General features: G+C 44.1%; 1 protein-coding gene across 1 annotated transcript in view; it reads left to right on the top strand.

Annotated features, from left to right (window-relative positions):
* RABEP2 (rabaptin, RAB GTPase binding effector protein 2) overlaps window positions 1-25003 on the top strand; it is a 40441-nt gene that overhangs the window by 3697 nt on the left and 11741 nt on the right. Inside the window, exons 3-7 of the mRNA XM_088446922.1 lie at window positions 11985-12101; window positions 12185-12283; window positions 13919-14050; window positions 21927-22065; window positions 24186-24241. Coding sequence (XP_088303048.1) covers window positions 11985-12101; window positions 12185-12283; window positions 13919-14050; window positions 21927-22065; window positions 24186-24241 — 543 coding nt within the window. The remainder of the gene's footprint in view (window positions 1-11984; window positions 12102-12184; window positions 12284-13918; window positions 14051-21926; window positions 22066-24185; window positions 24242-25003) is intronic.

Below are 25003 nucleotides of genomic sequence, written 5' to 3'. Positions count from 1 at the left end.
CATCAAGTGAAATGCATGCTCAATCGGATTCAGGTCAGGGGATTGACTTGACCATTGCATAACATTCCACTTTTTAGCCTTAAAAAACTCTTTGGTTGCTTTTGCAGTATGCTTTGGGTCATTGTCCATCTGCACTGTGAAGCGCCGTCCAATGAGTTCTGAAGCATTTGACTGAATATGAGCATATAATATTGCCCGAAACACTTCAGAATTCATTCTGCTGCTTTTCTCAGCAGTCACATCATCGATAAATACAAGGGAACCAGTTCCATTGGAATGCCATACATGCCCACGACATGACACTACCACCACCATGCTTCACTGATGAGGTGGCATGTTTTGGATCATGAGCAGTTCCTTTCCTTCTCCATACTCTTCTCTTCCCATCACTCTGGTACAAGTTGATCTTTGTCTCATCTGTCCATAGGATGTTGTTCCAGAACTGTAATGGCTTTTTTAGATGTTGTTTGGCAAACCCTAATCTGGTCTTCCTGTTTTTGTGGCTCACCAATGGTTTACATCTTGTGGTAAACCCTCTATATTCACTCTTGTGAAGTCTTCTCTTGATTGTTGACTTTGACACATATACATCTACCTCCTGGAGAGTGTTCTTGATTTGGCCAACTGTTGTGAAGGGGTTTTTCTTCACCAGGGAAATAATTCTTCTGTCATCCACCACAGTTGTTTTCTGTGGTCTTCCAGGTCTTTTGGTGTTGCTGAGCTCTCCGGTGCGTTCTTTCTTTTTAAGAATGTTCCAAACAGTTGATTTGGCCACACCTAATGTTTTTGCTATCTCTCTGATGGGTTTGTTTTGATTTTTCAGCCTAATGATGGCTTGCTTCACTGATAGTGACAGCTCTTTGGATCTCATATTGAGAGTCGACAGCAACTGATTCCAAATGCAAATGTCACACCTAGAATCAACTCTAGACCTTTTACCTGCTTAATTGATAATGAAATAACGAGGGAATAGCCCACACCTGTCCATGAAATAGCTTTTGAGTTGATAGTCCCATTACTTTTGGCCCCTTAAAAAGTGGGAGGCACATATAGAAACCGTTGTAATTCCTACACCGTTCACCTGATTTGGATGTAATTACCCTCAAATTATATCTGAAAGTCTGCAGTTAAAGCACATCTTGTTTGTTTCATTTCAAAGCCATTGTGGTGGTGAATAGAGGCCAAAATATGAAAATTCTGTCAATGTCCCAATATTTATGCACCTGACTGTATTATAGCTTCATGCTAAGATTACATACTCCATGACATGTTATGAGGCTGCAACATATGTACAGTATTTTATATTCTGCATTATATGATAAGGTTTATGTACATGTAAATATGAAAACATCTCAGTGGCCAATCACAATGGCACGTCTTTGCATAGAAGTGAAAGTAACCGGTCAGAAGTGTAAAGACACAGTCCTAGGCCTGGGGCTGTAATGACCAGGGCGTATCACTGAGATTTACTTACAGTTTCTATTTCTTTTGTCACCCACGTTTCTTGTAAATCTAGCTGTGGTGAACTTTGAATAGAGGGGAATGCGCACGCGAGGGGCCCATTTACTACTGTACATTCTATACACTCACAGTCCCCAGCACAGCATTAATGATGAGTATGATCCTGGTTAGTCACCCAGCTAACACATCAACTGTATTCCCCCGCTGGTTACTGGCTCTAGTGTGTGTGAGGGGGTGATAATGACTATTGTATCCCTTCAATGTAATATAGTCTGCCCACACACAGCCAGAGCCACAGGGCTTAGCCGGCTGTGTGGTGCAGAATCGGCAAATCACTCTAGCCAACTAAAATTGGTGACTAACTGGATGGGGGGGAGGCGAGGGGGGGACCGTCACAAGCCACAAAATTTTGATTGCAGCTGGTCCTCCCCCCAACTGTCCTGGTAATTGGCCGAGGAGCCCCAGACAAAAATGGCTGCGTGGGGCCGGGATCCTGCCCTGTGACATTTCCCACGTGCAGCTTCAACATCTATATCTTAGGTATAGATGTTATTGGGGAATGCGCCTCTGACCGGCCCACTTTAAGGGTTTATTTCTGTTTTCTTCTGTCCCTGTCTAATGTCCATGAGTTAAAGCTGCACTTCCACAGTGTCCCTGTGTGTGCCATTGTCATATATATGGTGACACTTCTCTTGTTCTATATGCCGAATGTAATTCAATGTCCCTCTCTTGTATGTATGGATAATGATATAGTACCACTGCTTACATACTGTATGCCGGCTGCTATTATCAGTGTATGTCCCTCTCCTGTATGTATGGATAGTGATATAGTACCACTGCTTATATACTGTATGCCGGCTGCTATTATCAGTGTATGTCTCTCTCCTGTATGTATGGATAATGATATAGTACCACTGCTGATATACTGTATGCCGGCTGCTATTATCAGTGTATGTCCCTCTCCTGTATGTATGGATAATGATATAGTACCACTGGTTATATACTGTATGCCGGCTGCTATTATCAGTGTATGTCCCTCTCCTGTATGTATGGATAATGATATAGTACCACTGGTTATATACTGTATGCCGGCTGCTATTATCAGTGTGTGTCTCCTGTATGTATGGATAATGATATAGTACCACTGCTGATATACTGTATGCCGGCTGCTATTATCAGTGTATGTCCCTCTCCTGTATGTATGGATAATGTCATAGTACCACTGCTTATATACTGTATACCGGCTGCTATTATCAGTGTATGTCTCCTGTATGTATGGATAATGATATAGTACCACTGCTTATATACTGTATGCCGGCTGCTATTATCAGTGTATGTCCCTCTCCTGTATGTATGGATAATGTTATAGTACCACTGCTTATATACTGTATGCCGGCTGCTATTATCAGTGTATGTCTCCTGTATGTATGGATAATGATATAGTACCACTGCTGATATACTGTATGCCGGCTGCTATTATCAGTGTATGTCCCTCTCCTGTATGTATGGATAATGATATAGTACCACTGCTTATATACTGAATGCCGGCTGTTATTATCAGTATATGTCTGTATGTATGGATAATGTTATAGTACCACTGCTTATATACTGAATGCCGGCTGCTATTATCAGTGTATGTCTGTATGTATGGATAATGTTATAGTACCACTGCTTATATACTGTATGCCGGCTGCTATTATCAGTGTATGTCTCTCTCCTGTATGTATGGATAATGATATAGTACCACTGCTGATATACTGTATGCCGGCTGCTATTATCAGTGTATGTCTCTCCTGTATGTATGGATAATGATATAGTACCACTGCTTATATACTGTATGCCGGCTGCTATTATCAGTGTATGTCCCTCTCCTGTATGTATGGATAATGATATAGTACCACTGGTTATATACTGTATGCCGGCTGCTATTATCAGTGTATGTCTCTCTCCTGTATGTATGGATAATGATATAGTACCACTGCTTATATACTGTATGCCGGCTGCTATTATCAGTGTATGTCCCTCTCCTGTATGTATGGATAATGATATAGTACCACTGCTTATATACTGTATGCCGGCTGCTATTATCAGTGTATGTCCCTCTCCTGTATGTATGGATAATGATATAGTACCACTGCTTATATACTGTATGCCGGCTGCTATTATCAGTGTATGTCCCTCTCCTGTATGTATGGATAATGATATAGTACCACTGCTTATATACTGTATGCCGGCTGCTATTATCAGTGTATGTCCCTCTCCTGTATGTATGCATAATGATATAGTACCACTGCTTATATACTGTATGCCGGCTGCTATTATCAGTGTATGTCTCTCTCCTGTATGTATGGATAATGATATAGTACCACTGCTGATATACTGTATGCCGGCTGCTATTATCAGTGTATGTCTCTCCTGTATGTATGGATAATGATATAGTACCACTGCTTATATACTGTATGCCGGCTGCTATTATCAGTGTATGTCCCTCTCCTGTATGTATGCATAATGATATAGTACCACTGCTTATATACTGTATGCCGGCTGCTATTATCAGTGTATGTCTCTCTCCTGTATGTATGGATAATGATATAGTACCACTGCTTATATACTGTATGCCGGCTGCTATTATCAGTGTATGTCCCTCTCCTGTATGTATGGATAATGTTATAGTACCACTGGTTATATACTGTATGCCGGCTGCTATTATCAGTGTATGTCCCTCTCCTGTATGTATGGATAATGATGTAGTACCACTGGTTATATACTGTATGCCGGCTGCTATTATCAGTGTATGTCCCTCTCCTGTATGTATGGATAATGATATAGTACCACTGGTTATATACTGTATGCCGGCTGCTATTATCAGTGTATGTCTCTCTCCTGTATGTATGGATAATGATATAGTACCACTGCTTATAAACTGTATGCCGGCTGCTATTATCAGTGTATGTATCTCCTGTATGTATGGATAATGATATAGTACCACTGCTTATATACTGTATGCAGGCTGCTATTATCAGTGTATGTCCCTCGATAATGTTATAGTACCACTGCTTATATACTGTATGCTGGCTGCTATTATCAGTGTATGTCCCTCTCCTGTATGTATGGATAATGATATAGTACCACTGCTTATATACTGTATGCCGGCTGCTATTATCAGTGTATGTCCCTCTCCTGTATGTATGGATAATGTTATAGTACCACTGCTTATATACTGTATGCCGGCTGCTATTATCAGTGTATGTCCCTCTCCTGTATGTATGGATAATGATATAGTACCACTGCTTATATACTGTTTGCCGGCTGCTATTATCAGTGTATGTCCCTCTACTGTATGTATGGATAATGATATAGTACCACTGGTTATATACTGTATGCCGGCTGCTATTATCAGTGTATGTCTCCTGTATGTATGGATAATGATATAGTACCACTGCTTATATACTGTATGCCGGCTGCTATTATCAGTGTATTTCCCTTTCCTGTATGTATGGATAATGATATAGTACCACTGCTTATATACTGTATGCCGGCTGCTATTATCAGTGTATGTCTCCTGTATGTATGGATAATGATATAGTACCACTGCTTATATACTGTATGCCGGCTGCTATTATCAGTGTATGTCTCTCTCCTGTATGTATGGATAATGATATAGTACCACTGCTTATATACTGTATGCCGGCTGTTATTATCAGTGTATGTCTCCTGTATGTATGGATAATGATATAGTACCACTGCTGATATACTGTATGCCGGCTGCTATTATCAGTGTATGTCCCTTTCCTGTATGTATGGATAATGATATAGTACCACTGCTTATATACTGTATGCTGGCTGCTATTATCAGTGTATGTCCCTCTCCTGTATGTATGGATAATGTTATAGTACCACTGCTGATATACTGTATGCCGGCTGCTATTATCAGTGTATGTCCCTCTCCTGTATGTATGGATAATGATATAGTACCACTGCTTATATACTGTATGCCGGCTGTTATTATCAGTGTATGTCTCCTGTATGTATGGATAATGATATAGTACCACTGCTGATATACTGTATGCCGGCTGCTATTATCAGTGTATGTCCCTCTCCTGTATGTATGGATAATGATATAGTACCACTGCTTATATACTGTATGCTGGCTGCTATTATCAGTGTATGTCCCTCTCCTGTATGTATGGATAATGTTATAGTACCACTGGTTATATACTGTATGCCGGCTGCTATTATCAGTGTATGTCTCTCTCCTGTATGTATGGATAATGTTATAGTACCACTGGTTATATACTGTATGCCGGCTGCTATTATCAGTGTATGTCCCTCTCCTGTATGTATGGATAATGATATAGTACCACTGCTTATATACTGTATGCTGGCTGCTATTATCAGTGTATGTCCCTCTCCTGTATGTATGGATAATGTTATAGTACCACTGGTTATATACTGTATGCCGGCTGCTATTATCAGTGTATGTCTCTCTCCTGTATGTATGGATAATGTTATAGTACCACTGGTTATATACTGTATGCCGGCTGCTATTATCAGTGTATGTCCCTCTCCTGTATGTATGGATAATGATATAGTACCACTGCTTATATACTGTATGCCGGCTGCTATTATCAGTGTATGTCCCTCTCCTGTATGTATGGATAATGTTATAGTATCACTGCTTATATACCGTATGCCGGCTGCTATTATCAGTGTATGTCCCTCTCCTGTATGTATGGATAATGTTATAGTATCACTGCTTATATACCGTATGCCGGCTGCTATTATCAGTGTATGTTCCTCTCCTGTATGTATGGATAATGATATAGTACCACTGCTTATATACTGTATGCCGGCTGCTATTATCAGTGTATGTCTCTCCTGTATGTATGGATAATGTTATAGTACACACTGCTGATATACTGTATGCCGGCTGCTATTATCAGTGTATGTCTCTCCTGTATGTATGGATAATGTTATAGTACCACTGCTTATATACTGTATGCCGGCTGCTATTATCAGTGTATGTCCCTCTCCTGTATGTATGGATAATGTTATAGTACCACCGCTTATATACTGTATGCCGGCTGCTATTATCAGTGTATGTCCCTCCTGTATGTATGGATAATGATATAGTACCACTGCTTATATACTGTATGCCGGCTGCTATTATCAGTGTATGTCTCTCTCCTGTATGTATGGATAATGATATAGTACCACTGCTTATATACTGTATGCCGGCTGCTATTATCAGTATATGTCTGTATGTATGGATAATGTTATAGTACCACTGCTTATATACTGTATGCCGGCTGCTATTATCAGTGTATGTCTCCTGTATGTATGGATAATGTTATAGTACCACTGCTTATATACTGTATGCCGGCTGCTATTATCAGTGTATGTCCCTCTCCTGTATGTATGGATAATGATATAGTACCACTGCTTATATACTGTATGCCGGCTGCTATTATCAGTGTATGTCCCTCTCCTGTATGTATGGATAATGATATAGTACCGCTGCTTATATACTGTATGCCGGCTGCTATTATCAGTGTATGTCTCCTGTATGTATGGATAATGATATAGTACCACTGCTTATATACTGTATGCCGGCTGCTATTATCAGTGTATGTCCCTCTCCTGTATGTATGGATAATAATATAGTACCACTGCTTATATACTGTATGCCGGCTGCTATTATCAGTGTATGTCCCTCTCCTGTATGTATGGATAATGATATAGTACCACTGCTTATATACTGTATGCCGGCTGCTATTATCAGTGTATGTCCCTCTCCTGTATGTATGGATAATGTTATAGTACCACTGCTTATATACTGTATGCCGGCTGCTATTATCAGTGTATGTCTCTCTCCTGTATGTATGGATAATGATATAGTACCACTGCTTATATACTGTATGCCGGCTGCTATTATCAGTATATGTCTGTATGTATGGATAATGTTATAGTACCACTGCTTATATACTGTATGCCGGCTGCTATTATCAGTGTATGTCTCCTGTATGTATGGATAATGTTATAGTACCACTGCTTATATACTGTATGCCGGCTGCTATTATCAGTGTATGTCCCTCTCCTGTATGTATGGATAATGATATAGTACCACTGCTTATATACTGTATGCCGGCTGCTATTATCAGTGTATGTCCCTCTCCTGTATGTATGGATAATGATATAGTACCACTGCTTATATACTGTATGCCGGCTGCTATTATCAGTGTATGTCTCCTGTATGTATGGATAATGATATAGTACCACTGCTTATATACTGTATGCCGGCTGCTATTATCAGTGTATGTCCCTCTCCTGTATGTATGGATAATGATATAGTACCACTGCTTATATACTGTATGCCGGCTGCTATTATCAGTGTATGTCCCTCTCCTGTATGTATGGATAATGTTATAGTACCACTGGTTATATACTGTATGCCGGCTGCTATTATCAGTGTATGTCCCTCTCCTGTATGTATGGATAATGATATAGTACCACTGCTTATATACTGTATGCCGGCTGCTATTATCAGTGTATGTCCCTCTCCTGTATGTATGGATAATGTTATAGTACCACTGCTTATATACTGTATGCCAGCTGCTATTATCAGTGTATGTCCCTCTCCTGTATGTATGCATAATGATATAGTACCACTGCTTATATACTGTATGCCGGCTGCTATTATCAGTGTATGTCTCCTGTATGTATGGATAATGATATAGTACCACTGCTTATATACTGTATGCCGGCTGCTATTATCAGTGTATGTCTCTCTCCTGTATGTATGGATAATGATATAGTACCACTGCTTATATACTGTATGCCGGCTGCTATTATCAGTGTATGTCTCCTGTATGTATGGATAATGTTATAGTACCACTGCTTATATACTGTATGCCGGCTGCTATTATCAGTGTATGTCTCTCCTGTATGTATGGATAATGTTATAGTACCACTGGTTATATACTGTATGCCGGCTGCTATTATCAATGTATGTCCCTCTCCTGTATGTATGGATAATGATATAGTACCACTGCTTATATACTGTATGCCGGCTGCTATTATCAGTGTATGTCTCTCTCCTGTATGTATGGATAATGTTATTGTACCACTGCTTATATACTGTATGCCGGCTGCTATTATCAGTGTATGTCTCCTGTATGTATGGATAATGATATAGTACCACTGCTTATATACTGTATGCCAGCTGCTATTATCAGTGTATGTCCCTCTCCTGTATGTATGGATAATTTTATAGTACCACTGCTTATATACTGTATGCCGGCTGCTATTATCAGTGTATGTCCCTCTCCTGTATGTATGGATAATGATATAGTACCACTGCTTATATACTGTATGCCGGCTGCTATTATCAGTGTATGTCCCTCTCCTGTATGTATGGATAATGTTATAGTACCACTGCTTATATACTGTATGCCGGCTGCTATTATCAGTGTATGTCTCTCTCCTGTATGTATGGATAATGATATAGTGCCACTGCTTATATACTGTATGCCGGCTGCTATTATCAGTGTATGTCTCTCTCCTGTATGTATGGATAATGATATAGTACCACTGCTTATATACTGTATGCCGGCTGCTATTATCAGTGTATGTCCCTCTCCTGTATGTATGCATAATGATATAGTACCACTGCTTATATACTGTATGCCGGCTGCTATTATCAGTGTATGTCCCTCTCCTGTATGTATGCATAATGATATAGTACCACTGCTTATATACTGTATGCCGGCTGCTATTATCAGTGTATGTCCCTCTCCTGTATGTATGCATAATGATATAGTACCACTGCTTATATACTGTATGCCGGCTGCTATTATCAGTGTATGTCTCCTGTATGTATGGATAATGATATAGTACCACTGCTTATATACTGTATGCCGGCTGCTATTATCAGTGTATGTCTCCTGTATGTATGGATAATGATATAGTACCACTGCTTATATACTGTATGCCGGCTGCTATTATCAGTGTATGTCTCTCTCCTGTATGTATGGATAGTGATATAGTACCACTGCTTATATACTGTATGCCGGCTGCTATTATCAGTGTATGTCTCCTGTATGTATGGATAATGATATAGTACCACTGCTTATATACTGTATGCCGGCTGCTATTATCAGTGTATGTCCCTCTCCTGTATGTATGGATAATGTTATAGTACCACTGCTTATATACTGTATGCCGGCTGCTATTATCAGTGTATGTCTGTATGTATGGGTAATGTTCTAGTACCACTGGTTATATACTGTATGCCGGCTGCTATTATCAGTGTATGTCCCTCTCCTGTATGTATGGATAATGATATAGTACCACTGCTTATATACTGTATGCCGGCTGCTATTATCAGTGTATGTCCCTCTCCTGTATGTATGGATAATGATATAGTACCACTGCTTATATACTGTATGCCGGCTGCTATTATCAGTGTATGTCCCTCTCCTGTATGTATGGATAATGATATAGTACCACTGCTTATATACTGTATGCCGGCTGCTATTATCAGTGTATGTCCCTCTCCTGTATGTATGGGTAATGTTATAGTACCACCGCTTATATACTGTATGCCGGCTGTTATTATCAGTGTATGTCTTCTGTATGTATGGATAATGTTATAGTACCACTGCTTATATACTGTATGCCGGCTGCTATTATCAGTGTATGTCCCTCTCCTGTATGTATGGATAATGATATAGTACCGCTGCTTATATACTGTATGCCGGCTGCTATTATCAGTGTATGTCCCTCTCCTGTACGTATGGGTAATGATATAGCACCGCTGCTTATATACTGTATCCCGGCTGCTATTATCAGTGTATGTCTCTCTCCTGTATGTATGGATAATGATATAGTACCACTGCTTATATACTGTATGCCGGCTGCTATTATCAGTGTATGTCTCTCTCCTGTATGTATGGATAATGATATAGTACCACTGCTTATATACTGTATGCCGGCTGCTATTATCAGTGTATGTCTCCTGTATGTATGGATAATGTTATAGTACCACTGCTTATATACTGTTTGCCGGCTGCTATTATCAGTGTATGTCCCGCTCCTGTATGTATGGATAATGTTATAGTACCACTGCTTATATACTGTATGCCGGCTGCTATTATCAGTGTATGTCCCTCTCCTGTATGTATGGATAATGATATAGTACCACTGGTTATATACTGTATGCCGGCTGCTATTATCAGTGTATGTCCCTCTCCTGTATGTATGGATAATGATATAGTACCACTGCTTATATACTGTATGCCGGCTGCTATTATCAGTGTATGTCTCCTGTATGTATGGATAATGATATAGTACCACTGCTTATATACTGTATGCCGGCTGCTATTATCAGTGTATGTCTCCTGTATGTATGGATAATGATATAGTACCACTGCTTATATACTGTATGCCGGCTGCTATTATCAGTGTATGTATCTCCTGTATGTATGGATAATGTTATAGTACCACTGGTTATATACTGTATGCCGGCTGCTATTATCAGTGTATGTCCCTCTCCTGTATGTATGGATAATGATATAGTACCACTGGTTATATACTGTATGCCGGCTGCTATTATCAGTGTATGTCCCTCTCCTGTATGTATGGATAATGTTATAGTACCACTGCTTATATACTGTATGCCGGCTGCTATTATCAGTGTATGTCCCTCTCCTGTATGTATGGATAATGATATAGTACCACTGCTTATATACTGTATGCCGGCTGTTATTATCAGTGTATGTCTCCTGTATGTATGGATAATGTTATAGTACCACTGCTTATATACTGTATGCCGGCTGCTATTATCAGTGTATGTCTCTCTCCTGTATGTATGGATAATGTTATAGTACCACTGCTGATATACTGTATGCCGGCTGCTTTTATCAGTGTATGTCTCTCTCCTGTATGTACGGCTAATGGCACAGTACTACTTCTTATGTGCTGGTGGTAATTATCAGTGTATGTCCCTCTTCTGTATGTATGGATAATTGTACAGTACTGATTCTCATGTGCTGTATGCTGGCTGCAATCCTCTCTGAATATCCCCCTTCTATTTTTATGGATAATGGCACAGTACTACTTCTCCTCTACTGTATGCTGGCTGTATAGAGAATCGTGCAATATAAGTCACCTTTCAAGGCTATAAACTATTTGGAGAGGGTTAGGCTACTTACCGGCCCTTGTCGGGATCTTCAACACCGGGATGAAGCTGACTGTCTTCTGCCCGTCGGCAACCCGTCCGCCGGTAAATCATATGGATTCCGTGTGTGGAGGTGGCAGTGGATGAATAATTGTGTTGACTTTTACATGTTTAATGATCTGTGAAACGGACAATATGTGAGTGAGGTTATTCTTGGCTGCGTTGTACTGTGCTGGCTTCTTATGAGAGGCACCGCGGCTGGTAACACCATCTTATGGGTACATTAATGGGGATTACAGTTCTGTTATTTATGTTATTATTATTTCTTTCCCCGCCTCATGCCCAGCTTGCCCAGCAAAAGTCCGCACTGACGAGCACAAGCGAACTGCTGGAAAAAGTGACGCAGGAGAAGGAGTCTCTGCAGGACGCTCTGCGGTGCAGCTCCGAGGATTGCGCTAACCAGGTGCGTCCCCACCCGGATAGAAGTATGTATGTGTTAGTGAATCCCAGCACATACATGATATATACCGGCTCTGTCTTGTGCAGGTCAAACAGCTGCTGGATCAGATTAAGAGCTCAGAGGGAATTCTACAGAGCCTGCAGGGAAGTCTGTCGGAGTCTCAGCAGAAGGCCGCGCGCAAAATGGTGAGACTCCAAATGTCCAACATGCCTGCCCACCGCGGGTCTGAAGGCAGAACAGGTTTTCTGCCCACCTTGTATCTGAAAGCAGAATGTCACTTACCCGCGATGTCGGAATCTCCGAGCTCCAGATGTCTACGCTCCCCTCATAGGGATGTCTGTGCTGCGGAGAGAATGAGAGGACACTACAGAGCCCGGACCACTCAGCAGTGCAACTATAATAAATAATATAGGGGTCTATTTACTAAGCCTTGGATGGAGATAAAGTCCCAACCACCCGGCTCCTAACTGTAATTTTCTCAAACACAGCCTTTGACGTGGTAGTTAGGAGCTGATTGGTTGGTACTTTATCTCCTTTCATTTTCTCCATCCAAGGTTTAGTAAATAGACCCCTATATTATTTATTATAGTTGCACTGCTGAGCTATCCAGGCTCTGTAGCCTCCTCTCACTCTGTATCTTATATATTATCTAACCTATCTACTTGTGAGCTGTGGCTCTCAGTTGAACTATAGTAACTTGCATTGCAGATGGAAGGCCTCTCGGATGGTCACCTCTGTTAGATGTTCAATTTGTTTAAACTGTTTTTTTTTTTTCTTTATTCTGCCACTCTCTGCAAAACATTCAGGGCTCTATTTACTACAATCCACATATTGAATGCGGATTGTAGTGTGATATTACCGAGTGAATTCGCATTGCGAATTCAGGCAATATCACAGGGATTTACTATAAATCCCTTGCAGGGAAAGAGCTTGCGATAAAGCTCTGTCCCTGCGGATCCCATCCGCACTCTAGTCGCGGTATTTTCGGAAAAAATACCGCGACGAAGAGCCCGCGCATGCGCCGACCCACCATCGCTGCTACCACCCACCGACGCTAAGCCCCGCCCCCTGCGATCGCGGAGCCCCGCCACCCCCCCCTCCCTTCATTACACTTACCTGCATACTCCTGGCCTCCGGTGATCTTCTCCGGGCTTCCTGATCAGGTGATCTCCCATACTGCACTGGGGCCCGATCACCTGATGACCGGGCAGCAGTACACTGTGGGAGACCAGCTAACCGGAGAGGAGCCATCACCGGAGACCCGATCACCAGTCCCTGGATTCAGGTAAGTAAAAAAAAATGTTTCAATTTTTTTTTTTTTTTTTTTTTTTACAGCTATCAGCTTGCGGTCTGTTTAGACCACATAGCTGATTACTGGTACCGGCTCCCGCCTCTGCTCTCCCCGTTAGAGCAGAGTGGGAGCCCGGTAACCGGGGGAGACCCTGGATAACGCCACCTCCAGGTGGCGTTATTATCACAGGGCTTCCCCCGGTATTTTTTTACAATTTATTTTTAGTAACTCTGGTCGGATCACATTTCCCATTACAAATATGGGAAATGCGATCTGCTTTACTAAAAATATGTGATACCTAGGGGTTGGAGTAGAATTTTACTAATTCTACTCCAATTGCCCTGTAATAACTACAGGTGAAACTAAAATAATGTGAAAAGGGTGTGAAAACACCCTTTTTCACTTTATTTTAGTAAAAATAATGTTAATAAATAGAGCCCAAAGTGTCATTACAGTGAATTCCCATGTGTGCAGATTATTTGCTCTTTAAGTCTCTCACATCTTCTCCTCCTCTCTGGTCCTCACCCAGGCAGCTCTCACGGCCTCCTTTAGTCGCCTCTGCCAGGAGGTGCATTCTTTGAATGACGAGAATGAGAAGCTGAGAACACTAAGCTCAGACGCTGCCCCCAGTGGACAGGTGGTGCAGGTTTCATCTCAGCAGGTACAATGCTATTCTCAGCTGTGTGCACAGAGTCAGTCAGCTGCTGTGTATGTCCCTTCATGCTAGATTAGTCTTCAATATGTTTATGAAAGGTGTATATTCCACTTCATAATAAAGTGATTTCTAGTTAACAAAGATGATTGTATAGAACTTTGGCATTATGAACTCTTTGCAATGAGCAGTGAATTCAATTGACTTTTTTTTTTTTTTAAAGTGTCACACCATGCATATGGGACTGTAACTAGTGAGGTATCTCCGGACCTCGGGGGGCTGCATATGTTCCATGCATGTATCACCAGCGTTCTGCAACTTTGAAAAAGTGCATAGGGGGGGGGGCGTAAACCATTGCAGACAGTAGAGGCTCTAATGCCCTTTGCCTGGCAAATTGGTCAGTATATTAACCGGAAGTGCTATTTGCATGTTTGTAATGTATTTCTCCAGAGAATAGCCCAGCACAGGGTCAAGGCACTAAGGGCCTGATTCAGCTGTGGAAATAGAGTGAGATCCGAGGATGCACTAGGGCCCCTCTCCTATACCCCGCCCCCATCCAAGGCAAATCAGTTTCGTAGGTGCCCGGCTTAGAGTCGGATCACCATATTCAGAGAGGGGCTGTTGACAGCCCATGAAGATTTCCAGGCAGCTTTGCTGCACAAGATGAGCTGTACAGCATAGACAGTCAGCAAGACGTCTATGCTGTCGCTCCTTCACCCCGCCGGACCAGAACGAAAGTACTGATCCGGGGATACTGGTGGGTGTCTGGGGTCGCAGCTAGCGGTGACCCTGGAATACCCTGACTGTTGCCGGATTCAAGGGGGTCAGGTAAGCGGCCGGGTCCCGCTGAGGGTACCCGCCGATTCACAGTCATTTGGGCTCCCTGGGGACAGGCTGCGCGTGGAGCCAGGTACTGATCCTGCGCTTTCCACTAGACCACCAGGGACAGCAGGCTGCAGCAGTGTGGAAATGCTCCAGCGTCCCAGGGGTTAAAAGCATGCCAGGGGAGTGCGCCTTCCCTGTCTCACAGCCGGCGTCTCCCCCGCTGCACAGTGCCTCTCCATAGCGGTCTGGCGGGCTGTGTCAGCGCTCCTCCCCCGGACCTGCCTCCTCTCAGCTCCTCGGCGGCCATTTTTAAGGAAGTGTGCAAACGCTGCTGGAGTTTGATACAGGTGGCAATCGCAGTCTGGGTCCCCCCGCATACCTCTCCTTCGATGAGGTCAGAGTATGCAGCGCTGTTTCCTACCAGGCTCTGGTCTGCGTAGTTGATCATAGTGCTTGTAGCGCAGGTTATTTATTTCTGAATTGTATGTGACTATATGCTAGCGCTGACTGACTGTACTTCACTTCTGACTGTCAGCCATTTTACTATCCCTGTTCTTCCTCTGCTAAAGCCCTTGCGGTGCGGTGTTGCAGGGTGTTCATTGCCTCACAGTAAAAGTGTTTGTCTGTGTGGGGAGTCGCATACACTCCGTTTACACTCATCATGTCTGGGAGTGAACGTGAATTTTCTCTTCAGCTAAAATGTACCACATGCAATGTACAGTTAGCGGAGGGAGATGGGAACGCTGAGGGATTATGTAGGGCATGTGATCTCAAATCACGCCCGATTTCTGTCACTGCGCCTGTGTAGGAACCACCCTGGGCTTGTTTTGCTAAGGCACTTACAGTCCTTGTTTGCCAGGTAGCGACGCCCCCTGCTTTCCCCCAGATGGGGCTATCACAGCAGTCGGTTGTGTCATCACCCATGCAGGGGTTCCCCAGGTAGTTGATGGTACCTCAGTGTCTCCCGGTTTCGCCCTCCCAGGTCTCGCAGGAGCCTGTGTGGGTGAATTCATTGTCCAATACGGTACAGCACCTGATGGACGTTTTACAAGGGGAGTCACCATTGCGGCCTTTAGTGTCTCAGACGGCTCAGTATGATGATGACATGACGTGAGATTATTGACTTTTCAGACCAAGAGCCCCTTTGTGCTAAGGAGGCGGAGTCTAAGTCTAAAGTCTATATACCTGGCCTTATACGGGCGGTCTGTGCGGCCTTGGTTATTGAGGATGAGGATCCCCCCGTGGCCAAATCCAAATACGCATTCTTTAAGGATGTTAAGGGAGATGCCACTGTATTTCCTCTATCTGGTCAGTTAGTGGATCATTTAGAGGGGGCGTGGAAAAACCCGGGTAAGCGGTTCCAGCCTCAAAAATGCTTGGCCTTTGCAAACCCCTTTCCAAATGGGAAACCCCTTCACAGGTGGATTCTCATATCACACGCCTAGTGAGTGCAACGTTGCCCATGCCCTCCATGTCCTCCTTGAAGGATGTTACGGATCGCAAGGTGGAAATATGCCTAAAATCCATTTATTCCCTTGTTGGAGGCGCTTCCAGACCAGCTATGGCCGTGTGCTGGGTGGCCAGAGCCATGGAGCGCTGGGCAGATAACTCGGAGGGGTCTCTGGACACTGACTTTTCAGCTGAGCAGGTGGAGTTAGTGGGCAATCTCAGAGACTCAGCCACGTACATTAATGAGACAGCCTTAGATATAGGTCTCCTCCTTCCAGAATCTCGTCGACAGCAGTAGCGGCTCGTCGCTCCCTGTGGTTGCGCTCTTGAAAAGCGGATGCAGATTCCAAGAAGGGATTGGAATGCTTGCCCTTTAATGGACAGGTCCTGTTTGGTCCCGATCTAGACAAAATAGTGGCCACGCCGGCAGCAGCTAAATCTGCATGTTTGCCATCGGCTGCAGTCCCATCAGGGTCTGGTACATCGTTCTTTCGGCCCTATAGGGCCTAGGGTAAGTCCAAAGTACAGTCCTTTCCTAGACATTCAGGAACCAGGAAATCTGCCAAGCCAAAGAAGTAGGCTTGGAGTACAAGACGTCCTACTCCCAAGTCGGATGATAAGCCTTCAGCCTGACGGGACCAGCCTCCCTTTGGGGGACCCCAAAATGGGAGGCCGACTTCTTCAGTTCACCAAGTGCTGGTATTTGACTACCACGGACACTTGGGTGAGAGAAGTGGTCTCTGGGGGGTATGCCCTCTCCTTCCGGCAAAGGCCTCCCAGCCGGTTTTTCACCACAGGCCTTCAGTCAGATCGGGGCAAGGCCCTGGAACTCCAGAAAGTGTTGCACTCTAGGCTCCAGGATGGAGTTATAGTGCCTGTTCCGTTACCCCAGAGGGGCACGGGATACTATTCCAATCTCTTTCTGGTACAGAAACCCAATGGGTCTTACCGGCCCATCCTCATCCCTAAACAAGTCCTTGAGGGTTCCTCGGTTCAGGATGGAGACCCTACGTTCCATTATATTGGCAAAGGACAAAACAAAAATTGTATACAAACACTACGGCGCACGTGTGACTAATACATGTAATAATCAATAGAAATTATATGGCTATTATATAATTATATACTACTAGCATGAGAATAGAGTCGTGTGGAAACCTTCATAAGTTACACAATTTATTAAACATTATAGACATAATAACATATAGATAGTGTGAATACTAATGTATTCAAATACATAAAATGTATATAGATAAAAAGTGTAGTATAGGATAATTTAATCAGAGGTGTTTCTCTCGCATGGATAATCAATCGTATGCTGATATATAAAGTCTCGTATATAGTTACCAGTACCACTCTCAAGTGCAGTGTGCAGGTAATATCCCAGGTGGATTTCATCTCTGCAACCTGTGTAGTCCTTTTGAGCTTATGTGGAGAAGGGATTTCATATGACACGGTATCACTCCAAATGCAGACAGTGTGGACAGTGTCCAAGTGGGTTAGTAATATCCTGCAGCTAGTGCAGTCCCTTATATCTTGGTCTCCAGTGTCCCAATCAGGAACAAGTGTGTCCAGGTAACACTGTCTATGGTCTGTGATGGTCTTTATCCCGTTGCTATACATGGCACAACAATGAGAATGTGGTAATCCTTTTTCCGATATGAATGTATATAGTCAGCAAGCAAGAAAATCCAATAAATCCAATGTATGGAAACCTCTGTTTTCAGCCTGACGTGTTTCTCTGTACCTGACAGCTTTATCAAAGGCAATGAATGGTCTACACTCAGCTCCTGCTTATAAGTACCCTTTTCAATTAGGTGAAAATATTTCACCTGAGAATCTCAATTAGATACAATGTTGTAAAAACAAAATAAAATAAGAAAGAAGAAGGTTCACACGACTCTATTATATCCTACCTTAATCGGAGACAAAAAATAGGTCAAAATTAATCCATCGTTATATTACTTCATTTTTTAGTAAATGTTAACATTTTCTAATCAGAGATCACGTGAGCAGAGGTCCCAAGCGACATCCCCTCACGTGATGTTACCTCAATACAGAAGGACCACATGATCGGTGTTCCCAATTCATCCGGACATCACCAAATCAAGTGACGTTACGTACTCCCATAAAAATCATGTGAGCGGGAGTCCCAGACGTCACTCCCCCACGTGGCACCATCTCAATGTGCAACCACGTAAGCAAAACTTCAAGATAACCATTACGTTCTCTCACAGACAGTCACGTGGGCAGGAATCCCAAGCCTCTCTCCCCCACGTGACTATGCCTCAACATGGGACCACACTAGTGGAATCCCAAATTGTTTATGCGTCATGCCCTCACGTGACACTCTCTCATAGAGTAACCACATAAGCGGAGGTCCTAGTATTTCTAAATGTCACAAATACATATTGTAGACCTAAACAATAAATCACGTTGGTGAAAACTGCAGTCCATCGCATCATTAAATGGTAATTGGACCTAAATAATCCTCCAAGTGAAAATAATACTTTAGTACATACACAAAGTCAATAAATGAAAATTAAAAAATGATAAATAATAAATAAATAATAAATAATTAATAATAAAAAACAAAAATCTCAAACAAACGGATATTAAAATATTTTTCACTGATGTTGCAATTATTTAGTGATCTATACTTTATATAATCTTTTATATCGAACTCATATCCACCATATAACTAGTTTGCTAGTTTCCCTATCTGGATGACCTTCTGTTGATAGCAGGGTCTCCAGAGATCCTCCAGCGCCATCTCCAACTGACAATATCTGTGTTGCAGAATCACAGCTGGCTGATAAACTGGAAGAAGTCCTCCCTGGTTCCCTCACAGAGGATGCTCCATCTCAGAACCCTGTTGTACTCCCAACAACAGAGGATCTTTGTGACGGAGGAAAAGATCTCTGCATTACAGGCAAAGGTACGCAGTTTCCTTCAGAGCCGCCGAGTGTCTGTTCACTCAGCGATGAGGTTACTGGGCTCCATGGTATCAATGTTAGACATGGTGGAATATGCCCAGTTTCACTTCAGACCTCTGCAGAAATTGATCCTCACCAGAGGGAATGGGTTGCCCCATCGGATAAAGACACAGACCATGGTGCTTTCTCCGGAGGTACGCCTGTCTCTGGCCTGGTGACTACCGACGGCTCGCATGAACAGGGGACGCCCCTTTTGGGTGGTGAACTGGGTCCTTATGACAACGGACGCCAGTCTCCGAGGCTGGGGAGCAGTCACGGGTTCACACTTGTTCCAGGGCAGGTGGACACCAGCGGAATCTGCGCTTCCAATAAACATCTTGGAACTTCAGGCAGTATTCAAAGCTCTACAGGAAGCAAGACACTTTCTCCACGGAAAGCCCATGCAGGTACAGTCAGACAACGCCAACACGGTGGCTTACATCAAACGCCAAGGAGGAAGCCGAAGTCAGGCGGCTCTGACAGAGGTGTCCCACATTCTGGCTTGGGCGGAGTGCAATCTCCCTGTCATCTCAGCAGTGTTCGTACCAGGAGTCCTCAACTGGTAAGCAGACTTTCTCAGCCATCAAGACGTTCATCCAGGAGAATGGTCTCTTCACCAGGAGGTGAATAAGTGGGGCCTTCCGGAGATAGACCTCATGACCTCCCGACACAACAACAAGATGCCTGTGTACGGGTCAAGAACAAGAGGCATGGAGGCTCTTCTAGTAGACGCTCTGTCGGTCCAGTGGACCTTCTGGTTTGCGTACCTCTTCCCTCCATTCTCCCTTCTTCCTCGAGTGATTCGAAACTTCAAGCAAGAAGGAGGCACGCCCCTGTTGATAGCTCCAGCGTTGCCCAGACGTCACTGGTACTCAGATCTTCAGAGTCTCTCCATAGACACTCCGATGCTGTTGCCTCTACGTCCGGACCGATTGTCTCAAGGTCCTTGCCATTACCCGGACCTGGGTCGTCTTTCTTTGATGGCGTGGCTGTTGAGACAGCCCTCTTAAGGTCCAGGGGTTTTTCCAGCTCTGTAGTTAACACCATGCTCAGAGCTCGGAAGCCTGCTTCTGCGACAATTTACCACATAGTGTGGCATACTTTCTTTGAATGGTGTCGTCCTAGAGGATATGATCCTCAGGTGTTTTAGGATATCCAGGGTTTTGGCTTTCCTACAAGCAGACTTAGATCACGGTCTTAGCCTTGCTTCCCTGAAGGTGCAGTTTTCTGCCCTGTCAGTGTGGTTTCAGCGTAGGATTGCTACTCTTCCTGATGTCCGCATCTTTATGCAAGGTGTACTTCGCATTCAGCCTCCCTTTGTTCCATCAGTGGCTCCTTGGGATTTGGCTGTGGTCCTGAGGGCTCTCCAAGGACCGCCTTTGGAACCACTGGGCTCAGTGGATTTAAAATGGCTTACAGCTAACACTGTATTTCTTCTGGCCATTGCTTTGGCCAGAAGAGTGTCAGATTTGGGGGCTCTTTCATGTCGCCCCCCATTCCTAATTTTTCATAGGGATAGGGCGGTGCTTCGCACTCGCCCTGGTTTCCTACCTTAGTTTCCACATTAACGAGGAAATTATAGTACTGGCCTTTAATTCCCCAGACCTCTCGGCTGGTTAGGCCTCCTTGGATGTGGTACGTGCTCTAAGGATTTATGTTGACCGTACCAATTCATTTCGGAAGTCGGACTCCTTGTTTGTCCTCTATGGTTTCCGTAAGAAGGATTGGCCTGCCACTAAGCAAACTTTGGCAGGATGGATTCGCTTGCCGATTTCTGAGGCTTACATTCATGAGGGCCATCCTGTACCATCCTCTGTTAAAGCTCATTCTACTAGGTCTGTGGGTCCTTCATGGGCAGCCCGCCATGGTGCCTCTGCTGTTCAGCTTTGCAAGGCAGCCACGTGGTCTTCTGTCCATACCTTTGAGAGGTATTATGCATTCGATACTTTCGCCTCTCAGGATGCTTCCTTCGGGCGGCGGATTCTCCTTTCTGCACAGGAGCATCCCCACCCTTAAAGGATACTGCTTTGGGACATCCCCCAAGGTATCCTGTGGATATCCTATGGACCCTGAAGTAGAAAATATTAGATGTGGTAAGAACTTACCCTTGTAATCTCTATTTCTACAAAGTCCATAGGGTTCCACAGGACTCCCGCCCTGTTGCACCTGTGCTGCAGATGGGCTTTGATCTGGTCACCATTTTTTTTGTCTCCTTCTGGTGAGAATGTGATTCTTGTGTGTTCCAGACTTTCTTCTCTCTCTTTCTTCTCCTCTTCCGGCCTGTGGCTTGTTACGTAACTGAGATGCCTTGGCTCGGGTGGGGGGGGGTATAGGAGAGGGACCCCAGTGCATCCATGGAGGCTGAAATTTAACTCTGAGGTGCCCGATGTCTGCCGCCATCGCCTATACCCCAAGGTATCCTGTGGAACCCTATGGACTTCGTAGAAATAGAGATAACAAGGGTAAGTTCTTAACATATCTCATATTATTTACACCCCTTGCATTGCAACATGGTTTGTCCTGGTACACAGTTAAGTGCTACATCTCACTCTATTCCCAAAGCTGAATCAGGCCCTAAGTACCTAGGGTTTTAGTGTGTAGTCACTGTCCATTTATGGTGTTTTAACTCTCTCTAGAGAGCGGTGCAGCACAGTCAGGAACGCCTGTGTATCGAGGTCGTCACTCTGCAGGAAGAGCTTAAAGCCGAAAAAGTGGCCAAAGAGGATGTGGAGGACCAGCTGAGGAGACAGATGGAAATGTACACAGAGGAGAGGGGTGAGAGACGGTGGTAAATGGATGGCGAGGAGAGGGGTGGCAGGGCGATGCAAGGATATCGAGGAGAGGGGCGATAGGATGTAGAGGAGAGGGGTGGCAGAGGGCGATGCGCGGTTGGCGACGAGAGGGGTGAGAGAATCCGATGTACGGATGGCGAGGATAGGGGTGAAAGAGCGATACACATATGGCGAGGAGAGGGCGATGCAATTATAGCTTGGAGAGGGGTGAGAGAAAGCGATGCATGGATGACGAGGAGAGGGGTGAGAGCAATGCATGGATGGTGAGGAGAGGGGTGATGCAAGGAGAGGGCGATGCATGTATGGCGAAGAGAGGGCTGAAAAAGGTCAATGCACGGATGGCAAGCTGAGGGACGGCAGAGGGTGATGCACGGATGGCGAGGAAGTGGGTGAGAGAGGATAATGTACGGATGGCAAGCTGAGGGATGGCAGAGGGTGATGTACGGATGGCGAGGAGGTAGGTGAGAGGGGGTAATGTACGGATGGCAAGCTGAGGGACGGCAGAGGGTGATGTACGGATGGTGAGGATGTGGGTGAGAGAGGGTAATGTACGGATGGCAAGCTGAGGGACGGCAGAGGGTGATGTACGGATGGCGAGGAGGTGGGTGAGAGAGGGTAATGTACGGATGGCAAGCTGAGGGAGGGCAGAGGGTGAGGCAAGATAGTGAGGAGTTCTTTGTGGGTGCTATTTGTGTTTTAATAGCGTTTATACATTTGCAATATTTTGTAACAAAACCTGCATTTTCCATTAAGTGTATTGTCGCTCTAAACACGTGGATTGTTCTTTTCTGTTATCAATTGGAAAAAAAACAAACCATGTTGACCACCAAATGAATAATGTGCAGTAGTTGAACCAAAATTAAACAAATGTCCACAAAACTTACAGCATGTGGGATCAGGACGGCCCCAGATAATGTACACACATTCTAGTGACACAGACGCCCACAGGTCCTGCTAGTGCTATATCTTGGCTCACTGTGGAGGAGATGTACCAAGCCTTGGAGAGAGAGAGAGAGAGTGGAGGAGTTGCGCAAAGCGACCAATCAGCTTCTAACTGTAATTTTTCTGACTGGTTGCTTTGGGCAACTTCTCCACTTTATCTCTCTCTAAGGCTTGATACAACTCCCCCTGTGCTGCAGCACCACAGCTCCACCATCTTGTTTCATCTGAGCATTTTACTAATTTGACAGCCTATGAGGCTTTCTCTGTTTCATGTGAGCGTCTCGCTGGTCTGGGTAATTGGCAGAGCACCTCGCCATCTGCAGCAGCTACTGGTGTAAAGTGTTGGTGTAATTGCTGCATGATGACTTCAGAATACTTTGATAATACCACTATCATAGGAACAGTGTCCTGACGATCTCAGTGCTTATATCATCTACTAATATGTTTATTTTCTGTCTCTTTCATCTCTTTATGGTGGGATTGCAGAGATTATGGAAGGTAAGTGAGATAAGATGTCAGGCCAGCGTCTGATGCTTAATACGTTACTTGTAAACCAACTAAAGAATTTGCTAAAAAAAAACAACAAAAAAGGGTAACTGTGCAAAAACCCGACATCTGCAACCAATCAGATCTTTGCTTTCATTCTTTGCGCTGTAATAGCAGAATGACAAGCTGGATCTGATTGGTTGTTACCGGTTACAGAACCTTTATTGTCAGGTTACCTGTGCACCAATTTTCATAATACTTTTTCCAAATGCTGTGCATTACTGCCCCTTTTATAGCACCACCTTCCCTTATGATACAAGGCCCACGTGTTCAAAAATTATATTTTTACCCTTAATTGTGAGGCACAGAATGCAGAAAATTAGTTACGTTTTCTAATTAGCGGCCATTTTGTGAGCTGAGGGTGATGCCTATCAATTCACTAGGAGCTGGTTAGACCTCATGAAGTCCTTCAGTGCTATAACTGGTTCTTAATAAATATTGACTCATACAGCAAGATTACTGCAAGGCCTGTAAGTAGGCGATGAGTACACTTTTTAGACTGAAAACCTCATTACAGCGCTCTTAGATTCCCTTTATGTGACTGGTCCCACTACTATACAAATAGTGATAACTTGTACTTGGTTGTTGCTGATTTGTGTATCTTACTTTCTCTAGCAACGCTTTCCAGTCTGACTACTGAAATGGACAGGATCCTGCAGGACCGAAAGCAGGTGAGATAAGAGAGAAGAAAAACAGTCCTCAGCCCTCTTATCAAAGTCCAGTCCTCCCCTCCACCTGCTTCAGTCCTCCCCTCCACCTGCTTCAGTCCTCCCCTCCACCTGCTTCAGTCCTCCCCTCCACCTGCTTCAGTCCTCCCCTCCTTCAGCCCTCCCCTCCACCTCCTTCAGCCCTCCCATCCACCTCCTTCAGCCCTCCCCTCCACCTCCTTCAGCCCTCCCCTCCACCTCCTTCAGTCCTCCCCTCCACCTCCTTTAGTCCTCCCCTCCACCTCCTTTAGTCCTCCCCTCCACCCCCTTTAGTCCTCCCTTCCACCATTTCTTCTCTCCACACCCTTTAGTCCCCCCCTTCAGTTCTCTCCACCTCCTTTAGTCCTCCTCTCCACCTCCTTTAGTCCTCCCCTCCACTTCCTTTAGTCCTCCCTTCCACCATTTCTTCTCTCCACACCCTTTAGTCCTCTCCTTCAGTTCTCTCCTTCAATCCTCCCCTCCACCTCCTTCAGTCCTCCTCTCCACCTCCTTTAGTCCTGCCCTCCACTTCCTTCAGTCCTCTCCTCCACCTCCTTCAGTTATCAGCTTTTTGGTTTTCGGTCAATACATAAGGGCATGTTTAGCATGGTCAAACAATGATCTTGGACATGGTTATACATGGTCCTCATTTGACCAGATTTACCAACAGTTGTCAATAATTCACTTTAATATTTGGCCACTAAGGTATTAAAAAACCATTCAGGATAATAGAAGTATAAGTTTGTG

Source organism: Taudactylus pleione, unplaced genomic scaffold (genome assembly GCF_031769625.1).
Source record: "Taudactylus pleione unplaced genomic scaffold, aTauple2 ptg000407l, whole genome shotgun sequence".
Classification (NCBI taxonomy): domain Eukaryota; kingdom Metazoa; phylum Chordata; class Amphibia; order Anura; family Myobatrachidae; genus Taudactylus; species Taudactylus pleione.
This window is presented reverse-complemented; position numbering and strand designations above follow the sequence as displayed.